The sequence below is a fragment of the Terrapene carolina genome, unplaced genomic scaffold, assembly GCF_002925995.2.
Source record: "Terrapene carolina triunguis isolate 2854851 unplaced genomic scaffold, T_m_triunguis-2.0 Scaffold111, whole genome shotgun sequence".
NCBI lineage: Eukaryota > Metazoa > Chordata > Testudines > Emydidae > Terrapene > Terrapene triunguis.
The window spans coordinates 25,800,543-25,811,154 of NW_020664462.1; the positions used below are offsets into that span (position 1 = coordinate 25,800,543).

At 39.2% G+C, this 10,612-nt stretch overlaps 1 protein-coding gene across 1 annotated transcript in view; it reads left to right on the forward strand.

Moving 5' to 3' along the window:
• The window catches only part of NRP1 (neuropilin 1), a 71,214-nt gene extending 61,040 nt beyond the window's left edge, over positions 1-10,174 (forward strand). Inside the window, 5 exon segments of the mRNA XM_029911621.1 lie at positions 2,275-2,549; positions 3,044-3,137; positions 5,214-5,270; positions 6,497-6,754; positions 6,757-10,174. Of these exon segments, the coding sequence (XP_029767481.1) occupies positions 2,275-2,549; positions 3,044-3,137; positions 5,214-5,270; positions 6,497-6,754; positions 6,757-6,806 (734 nt within the window). The 3' untranslated portion in view covers positions 6,807-10,174.
• Positions 10,175-10,612: the final 438 nt, after the last annotated feature.

A 10,612-nucleotide genomic window follows, 5' to 3' on the forward strand; every position in this document is an offset into this window, starting at 1 on the left:
TCCCACACCCCTCCTGCACCCCAACTCCCTGCCCTGAGCCCCCTGCCGCATCCCATACCCCTCCTGCACTCCCTGCCCTGAGCCACCTGCTGCACCCCTCACCCTCTTGCACCCCACCCACCAACGCCCAGCCCTGAGCCCCCTGCCGCACCCTGCACACCACCAGCACCTCAACTCCCTGCCGCACCCTGCACCCTTTCTGCACCCCCTGCGGGCAGCATTGGGGTGGGGACTTCGGGAAAGGGGTTGGATTGGGGCAGGGAAGGGGTGGGAAGAGGTGGGGTCGGGCGGGGCCTAATCGAAGGGGTGGAGTGGGGGCGGAGCCAGAGGCAGCGAGGGGGGGTGTCAGTGATGCGGCCCTCGGTTCAATGAACTAGTCCTCATGTGGCGCTCGTGGTCATTTGAGTTTGAGACCCCTGTAGTAGACTGAACAGAATGGAGGGCTGGGAGGAACATTCAGGCACAGAAACCTTTGCTTGAGAAGCTGAACAGAAGGAATCACATAATTTTCTTTTGTTTCATCCTGGCTCCTGTGCAGAGCTCTTCCAAATCTTGATCTATCCTGCATCCCCTTTGGACAGGGTATCTGACTGAACAGTGATTAGTCTAATAAAGCAGAAACACCCCCTTGTCACATTAGAGAGGCCAGTTCTCTCCCCTCTACTGCCTTTAGCCCCTGGCTCCCACTGCTCTCTTCTTTCTTCCTGGTTCAGCTTTTACTGTCTCCTCCCTCGCATACTTCCCAGAGTGGCACGGCTGGTCAGCCCCCCTTGGTCCAGTTTGGAACACATTACAACACCCCAACAAAACACTCCAACGAACATTGTTCAAAGGTACTTTAGGGTATTAATATCACTACATTGTACAGAAATAAACACCAATACTGAAAATATAGCCTTGTTCTTCCAAAGCCTTATGTTACATACAACCTTTGCTTTTTTTCTTTTCTTTTGTTTAAACACTGGATATGTGCATGGACAGATATTACCTAATGCAGAATTCAGGTGTTATATGCCTTTATTGTTCCTTTTCTCCCTCCTACATTCAAAATGACTTAATACTAATGAGAGTAAAATGCCATTTGCATCTCTTCATATGCAGAACTACATCTGCAATCACAATGCATTGTTACCTGATCTTATGTCCTGCCATCTGAGATGTTTGTAGAAATCTATTTTAGAGGTTTAAGGATTATGGACCAGATCCTGGGTTGGTGTAAATGGACATAGCTCCAATGACTTCCATAGAGATTTTCTGATTTACACCAGCTAAAGGTCTTGTCTTATAACTGTACTGTATATGAACTATAAACTAATCTTTGTTGGATGGAAATTAAAAAATATAATCCTTTGTTGGATGGACATTAGAAGAAACATACGGGTATAATTTTGTTACCCAAACTGAACAAAATTTCCACATTCTTCTCACTTAAAGTCATTAAGACTGGGATTCCTAAAGGAGCCTAGGGGAGTTAGGCACCCAAATCCCAGCACACCTAACTCACTTGCACTCTTTGGAAATCCCAGCACATTCTTGATATTTTGGGAGAGTGTCTCACACAAATATATTGAACCAAAATTCATCCCTGAAATCAATCGAGTAATTCCAGAAATTAATTTGTCCAGACATTATTTATTGTGGTTCAGCTTTACATTGAAATCACTTCTGCAGCAATGTTTGTATTTCAGTTCCTGATGTCTAACCATGGCTATTCAAAATGGTTTTATACTTCTATGTTCTTCCTAAACATAGTCCTTCCTAAACACAGTCCTTCCTAAAAAAAATAAACACTGCACAATTTAAAAACAGAGTTAAAATAGTCCTTCACACAATAATTGTAGGGCAAGCCAAGGTGTATTTATATGTAGACTGGTGCACCATGGATGTCTCTTGTCAGTAGGCATACACTGAAAAACAGAACACTTATTGTTGTAATGAACATGTTTGAGTCTCCTTTCCTGGGCAATTGTGAATGACCTCTGTATGCCTTAGCAGTGAACATCAACCATGGTGCTACAGTTCAGTTCACTATTAGATTTATACATGACCCTGGTGAATTACAAAAAGTCATTAGCTGTGATTTACAACAAAAGAAGTTATTGCTAATGTATGTATTTTTTTAAATTCCCAAGGTAAATACTCCAGCTAGCTTAACAGTGTGACTCTTGACAGATAAATCTGGAAGAGGACAGAGTGATTTGGAATAATTTGGTTTGTTAGACTAACAAAAAATGAAACTTGGTCACTGTTTCTAATACACTATTATTGTGACAGCAGGAGATGGCAATTTCATTTACTCACAAGCTGACGAAAACCAGAAAGGCAAGGTTGCACGGCTGCTAAGCCCTGTGATTTACTCTCAGAACTCTGCCCACTGCATGACTTTCTGGTATCATATGTCTGGGCCCCATGTTGGCACCTTGAAGATCAAACTGAGATACCAGAAGCCAGATGAATATGATCAGGTTCTGTGGATATTGAGTGGACATCAGGGGAACTGCTGGAAAGAAGGACGTGTCCTTCTTCACAAGTCTGTGAAACATTATCAGGTAAGATCGGTTGGATTTGTTCTGGGGCAACAGAGTCAAGGTCTGAGAGATTGTTCTGGCTATATTTCATATGAGATAGTAGAAAATGTCAAGGAACAATTTTTGTAAACACTATTGTAGCTGCATGTGGGATGTCGTTGCCGTGACAATAACAACAGTGGCATATTTCAAGGGATTCTAGATGACAGTAATACAATCAATTTGTTGCAGAAGGCTAGATGAACTGCTTTACAAATCATTTGTCACCTTTTGTAAAGTTTTCAGCCTCACTACATCTATTGTTCTCAATTTAAAAGTCTTTAGAAAAGGTGTGAAATTACATAATGCAATATTGGTATGCAAGAAATATTGACCAAAAACAAGTAAGGTATATGCACATGTGACATCATGTGAATTTAAGATGGATGCTTTTTTAAAGAACTGTTTAAGAAATCCTGAACAGAGTTATTGGGTATTAACACTAAAGCCAATGTGAAATTGTCTAATTTTGCCAGGTGGTTGTTGAGGGAGAAATTGGAAAAGGACATGGAGGAATTGCTGTAGATGACATTAATATTGACAACCACATAGCACAAGAGGATTGCCGAAGTAAGTATGACTAGCAAGAAATCACAAAAGTCTCATCCAGAACACTATTCATCCTGCTGTAATGGCTGTTGTTTTGCTAAGAAAGAGTTATATCATGCAATTGATTTATTTATTGATTATAGTGAGAGTTTTGCACTCTGAACAAGGTCATGATGTGGCCTACTGCATCAGTCTTTACTCAGCCAAAACTCCCAATTAAGTCAAGGACTGCATGGCACCATCTTGAATGAAATAATTCTGAAATACCAACCCCTAACTGAGGATAGCATTCCAAGATGAGGCAAAAATATAATCACAGAAGACAGAAATTAAAAGGCCTTTTAGATCATCATGTTGCTAATCTTTTAAGGTTCCCTTTGTATAATTTCTTTGTTCTAATTGATGTTCAGAATTCCAACCAATTTAGTATAATCAGTGAACATGAACATGCGACTTACACCCTCTTCTAGATCATCAGTGGCTATATTGTATCAGACTGATCCTCACAGTGATCCTAGCCCAGCCCCACTAATCACCTTCCCCAAAGTTTAATGCATTTATCATTACCGTTTATTTACAGTATTTTAGTCAGTTTTCAAAATACACACTAAATGTTCCTATCTCTGCCAATATGAATTAATATTTATGATAAGATTTTGCAAAGCACTGTATCACCTGCTTTAAGAAAACCCAGATAGATCACAGCTGCCAAATCTGTAATTCAGCATTGGTTGTGACCTGCTTTCCCTAACTACCACCTTCTAGAGGTGTGGAACACTGAGTGATGTAAGAACATGGCACATTCAGCCTCTCAGTGGGAAAGATGCATATTTATATCTGGGAGCATCTGGACAGTTCAGACCTTTAATTCCAGATCAGTCTCTAGTTACTCCATTCACTAATAACTCTATGGGTAGAGCATACTGCAGTTACTCTGGCAGCAATCCCTGCTGTACACCAAGTGCAAAGTCCTGCCCCCACCCCGTTGTCTTTTAAGAGCCTTATGTAATGATGCTGCCATGGGGGATGAGGAATAGAACCCAAGACCTTCAGCCCCAGTTTCTGTCATTTGAGCTAACATCATAACCTACAGTAAGCTCTTATCCTCTGTGTCCACTAGCAGGGGACAAAACATAGCCAGCATGTTACACATACATGCAGGAGTGCTGCCAGCTTTTTTGCCGCCCTAGGCGGCGGAAGGTCCCGCCCCCGAAATGCCACCCCCGACAGAGGCGGCAGAAGGTCCCGCCCCCAAAATACTGCCGACGACCGGGGCGGCCAAAGATCTGGCTCCCGTGGTCGCCGCCCCCCAAATGTTAGTGCCCTAGGCGACTGCCTAGGTCGCCTAATGGGTTGCGCCGGCCCTGCATACATGCAGTAAATCCATTGTGGCTTCACTGCAGGAGGATGGGGCAGGATTTGAGGAAACTATACACTCCCTACATAGTGTGGAATGCAGCTGTGTGGGGCACCCTGCATGCTGTCATGCACTGGTTGTTTAGGACAAGCCAGTTCCTCCAGCAACCTCCCCCATGTTAAGCAGGACATTAAGACCATAAGCCAAGCGACAGAGCATCTCCTGTCCCACACTCTTGGCTCTGTTGGGGAGGATAACTCCCTAGTTACACCCCACCCCCAGTTCAGTTACTCAGGCTGGATGTTGGTCAAGGGATTTGGAACTTTGAGTTCAAATCAAGAGCCCAATCCTGTAACCCTTACTTACACAAGTAGTCCCACTGCAGTCAGTGGAACTACTTTTGTGATTATTACTTCTCTGATTAAGGGTTGCAGGATTGGACACCAAAATTGTAAATACAATGAATGAGATGCTAATTTCTCATACTGATTTCTCCTTCCCAGACATGGAAAACCCCTGCTGATAACTCTAAAACTGTGCCAAGATTGGGCGGAGAGGAGTTTTTAAACCTTTCTTTTTTCTCCGTTAATTTTCAAAGCCCCATAGTAATGAACAGCTCTGTCAAGCTGACATAATGATGCTCTGACACAGAAAAATCTGCAATACCATTATTGCCAGCATGATAGTCAATCAGTGTTTGTAACCCTAATAATCAATGTCATTTCTCTTTGCTTCATTAGAATCAACTGATGTGGAGAATGAAATAGATGAAGTAGACCCAGAAATTAATCAAACAGGTAAAAATGGTCTTGTTGTTAAAATGGAATAAATTAAAAGGCGCATTTTCATGTGAATTTTAGTATTTATTATCATCCCATTTCACTAGATAAAATTGAATAATCATATACAGTATTGAATATTTATGATTTATCTGTATATGCCATTTATATTTTGCACAATATAAAATATATCTAATATAGTTAAAGAGGTTTTAAATAGGTATAAATAATAAGCGTCCATCAGATTGTAAAGAATAGTAGCATAAAGCTACTCATTCTAAAGCTCATCATATAATGCAAGCCTGGTTAGAATTTTCTTGTCTATAAGTGATCTCCAGAGCTGAAGGAAATAGTATAATTTATGTTCATGCCATACCTGGGTAATTAGGCTCAAAACTCTCCTGGCTAATAATTTCTCTCAGTGCACTGAAAATGTAACTTTATGACCAATCTACCAAAGCAGTGCAGTTTTCTCCAGCAGTAATAATGATAGTTCTAAATACATTGATCTCTCAACATATTCATTAAAGGTATCATAATTGTCACATTAACCTGGTAAAAGAATAGCCCCAATATGCTCATAGTTTGCAGTCAAAGAGGCTAATCCTGCTTCCACTGAATTCAATAGAAATGTTACTATTGACTGAATGGAAGCAAGATTAACCTAGAGATCCCTTTCAGTTTTTACTGTAAAGCTAGCAGGTTTTATAGACTCATCATATCTCTGTAATAAATCCAGATAGAGATGGGGGAAGTCATTGTGCCATCAACTGAATATTTTACATAAGGTGGCAGAACAAGTTCATGTGTAAAGAGCTTTTTCCCCTGTACCTGTCTCAGGGCCTGATTCTGATCTCTGGAAGCCAAAGTAGTCACATTTTATAAAATGACAGAATACTGACAAAGGTGAACACTGCCTTCTTGAAACTGGATACCAGTGATTCCCACTGCCTCACTCAAATTCTGAGGCAGAAGAATAATACCCTAAATGAGCCACAACAAACTCAGAGATAAGAGTCCAACTTGAAATAGTATCCGGGCCATACTGTAGTTTTTACCTATAAATTATCTCCCCAAAGAAATTGGGTTTTCAAACTATGCATCGATTTTTGTCAAAGCCTAGACATTCTTCCTCCAAACCTCACCTCCATTCCCAAAGAAACAAGTGCATTCTTAGTCTGAGTTGCATATACTCATTCTTATACTCAGTCCTGTGAATGCTGCAATTATTTATTCCATTTCAGGGTTTACTCCTCAGAATCATGAGAATGAAGACCACTACAATGATAATGTCGCAAGGAAGCAAGGCAATGTGCTGAAGACCCTAGACCCCATTCTTATTACTATTATAGCCATGAGTGCACTCGGGGTGCTTTTAGGAGCCATCTGTGGCGTCGTCCTGTATTGTGCCTGTTGGCACAATGGAATGTCAGACAGGAACTTATCTGCACTGGAGAATTACAATTTTGAACTTGTGGATGGTGTAAAATTGAAAAAAGATAAACTAAACACACAGAATTCTTATTCGGAAGCATGAAAGTAAAAAGCAACTAAAGAAGTTTCAAGAGAATTGGAATGGAAGGACATAACGTGATTGTGCTGGGGAACTGTCGATCTTCTTTTACTGTATAGGCTGAAAAGTGCGTTGATAACGCTGAGCCAAGCTTTTCTCAGGAGCTTCAATGAGTGTAACTGATAAACATGGACAACAATCTGTGTTAACAAGCTGAATCATGTACAGTCTGCTTTTCCTGTTGGTTTTATTTGGAATAATCAAATGCTGGTGTTGAGACCAAGTATGATTGACTTATAGTTCATTTTGTCTTTCTTTTTCTCCTTCTCTCTTGTTTTTCTTTTATGGATAGTTTTATTTTTATTGTGCAAAATCCGAGATGCTGTCACAAAGTGTATTCAGTGGGGTCCTTTTGATGGACATGCTGTCTGTAGCTCAGTGCCCAGAAAATATTGGAGTAACGGCAATTTAGTGGACTCCTGCACCTGTATTTTGTGTATAATTGCTCGTGTTGTGCGTAGGCAAAGAAGGGTTAGGGTGTTTTTGAAGAGTACTGTAGCATCAGTACTGATTTAGTGTGTCAGCTCTGTTTACGAAGCAATACGGTCAAATTTTATTGATGTTTTTCAGTGTTGTACTAAACTTTGTGCTTGTGAATTCCATACAAGAATATGTGCCATCATCAGACACAACTGGCAACCGAGTGTACTGCCTAGAATCTAAACAAAAAGTCCTTGGCACTGACTAGTGTATGTCCTCTCAAGTGCCTTTTTGTTTGTACTGCTTCTCATTGTGTTAACATTAAGTACAGCTCTGTTTCCCTCCAGTTAAAGCCCTTGTCTTTAATCATATTCTGGTGGCTCACTGACTAAAAAGAAAGTATATTTTAGTGTAAGAAAGTAGCCTCAGAAAGGCAAGGGCTAATCATATTTGACAACTTAGCTTGATTGTTCTGCTTTCTGTATTTCAATTTCATGTCTCTTGACCCTTTTGTATAAAGCTGCAATATTCCCTTTTATTGTTCTTTCATATAGAATGTATTTTCAAATGTAAACTCTCTCTTTCTCTCTCTCTTTCTCTCTGAGTAGATTGCATAAGCATTTGCCATTGTAAAGGAAAGAAAATTGCAGCTTTATCTTGCTGGTAATGGCAAAGGATTTTACTAGACTTTGTGTTAAAAAAAATAAGGGAAAATTCGTAATCCTCCAAAGTCGAACTTTGGGTTTCTTGTTAACAGCATAAAGTGACAGTATCTTTTTTCCTTAGTCATGAAACATGTATTTTACCCAATCCAAGATGCCTATTAATAGATAGTTACAGATGGGAAAATTATTAAGAATTTCCTTATTGAAAGATTGCCTCCAAAACAAGAAACATTCCCCTCTCCTGGTTCTATTCTCCCCTTGAAGTGTGTTTGTATTCATGCTAATCAGAGTTACTCATGGGTACTGGGGGCAGAATAAGATCCCACACTGTACACAGAACATGAAAATTTAGGCCAGATTATATCAAATTGTGTCCAGGTCTTTTGGCTATTGGCTACAAGTGAGTAAGCAGCACTCTTTATAGGGCATACTGCTTCTTTGTACCCCCAGCTTTTTGGATAGATACAGCTGGTTGAATAATGTAAACAAATATTCACAAATAATGTGTTTGATGATTGATGTGACAAATTTGTCAAATAAATTGTTCAGCAAATAATACTCAGCCACTTATGCGGCTGGTCCAACAAGGTAAGAAGAAATTAGTTACAGAGGGCAAAATTGTCACTGCCCTTTGGTATCCAGGTAGGGGGGAGTAAGGGTGTGTGAGAACCATCCCCATAGCCCTTTCATGGCCTGGCTGATCACCATTGCAGATTAAAGTGCGAAAATGGCCTCTTGCACAAGCAAGTGTGTGGGGAGTGGGGCAAGAGGGGTGGAAATGGGCAGAACATTGATACCAAATGCCCCTAATATACCAACCAGTGGATTTATTTCAACACAAAGGTGTTGGGGGAAGTGAGTCCCAGTAAAGCACTGCAGTAATTTGCTTCCTCCTTGAAGCAAAGTGGAACCAGGGAAAGAATTGTGATTTTTAGGATGCATAGTTCTTTCCCAGGGCTGCTTCCATAGGACAGCTATGCAGCATCTCTATGCAGGGCTAGGACTAAGTACGGTCTCAAACTAGCCCTGAATAATTTAAGTGATAAATGTAATCAATATTCATCAGATAAGTGGTTCCAGGTATATTATTCAACCAGTCCTAATGATAGACCAGAAAGACTTACAGAAAATCCATGAGCATCCTTGTAACAGGGCAGTGGGGATGAGAAAGTGTAAGTATCTTACAATAAGACAAAATAGAAAAAAAACCTATTAGTTGCTAATACTATGAACTCCTTCAGGAACATAAGAAAAAGATAGAAAGCCTTCAAAAGGTAGAGATTTAGGGTGACATCCTGCCCTTATTCAAATCACTGGCAAAACTCTCATTGATTCCAACGGGGCCAGGATTTTTATCCGTCATGTTCAACTCATACAGTAATCTAACCATATTGGTATCAAGGCAGCTAGTTAATTATCCCAAAGAAGATTGTTTTTCAAAATTGTTTTCACTGCACTTGTATCACAGTAGTGCAATTTAATTGCATTAGGGTCTGTTCTTCCTTAGATAAGAAAATGTACATTCCATTAACCTACATGTATGTATCACCTTACGAAAGAAATCCAAATTTGGGGGCCTGATCCAAAGTCTTTCCAGTAATTTCAATGGATTTTGGATCAACTCCTGGTCTTGGTGTAATCTGAATTGAAAAACTTGTTAAGAAACAAAAAATAATACATCTCCCTTGGGTATCTGGCCCTTATTATCAAAATAAGAATATAGCACTGATGATCTCATTTCTCTGAAGGTGATGGAATGAAAGTTGCCCTTCAATAAAGGAAAAATGATACTGCAACTTTACATTGAAAAAGTATCTTGCACTGATAAATATATTTAAAAAATTATATGTTTATAAAGTTATTAATTTGTAAAGGCAGTGTTACAAAATGTTCAGTTTATATTGTTTTAGATTGTTTCATAATTTTAAAGTGTAAAATAACATATTTTTTTCTTTATTGAAAAACTATAAAAATCTTCTGTAGTAAAATGATTTCATTTTACTGGTATATTATTCCTTCATGTTTTGTACCATCATAAAATTTTGTGCAAATTTTTTTTACAGAAATTTTTATTTTCTATGACAATATGACACTTGTAAATTGTTGTTTCAAATGAACAGTGAAGCCTTAACTTTAAATGACATTTGTATTCTCAGTCACTAAGTAGCATAAAAACCACATAGAACTGAACTGTAACTTAAAATTTCCAAACTATGACTACTACATTCCAAAGAAACAGTTGAATTAAACATTTTCATAAAATATCCCATATCTGATGCCTTTTATTATGCCTAGATGAATTGTTTTTAAAATAGCTTGTCTTTTTAATATCTTGTAACAAGCACAATATATTAATAAGAGTACTTGTGGCACCTTAGAGACTAACAAATTTATTAGAGCATAAGCTTTCGTGGGCTACAACCCACTTCTTCGGATGCATTGTAGCCCACGAAAGCTTATGCTCTAATAAATTTGTTAGTCTCTAAGGTGCCACAAGTACTCCTGTTCTGTTTGCGGATACAGACTAACACGGCTGCTACTCTGAAACCTGTCAATATATTAATAGAGTCTCATTTGCTAGAAGAGAATATCACTGCTTAGAATAAAAGGATGAGACACAATATTTTGCTAGACTCAATCTGCATTAACTGAAATTGAACTCATAAGAGCCCCAAGGCTGCCACCATTATTCACAAGAGTGA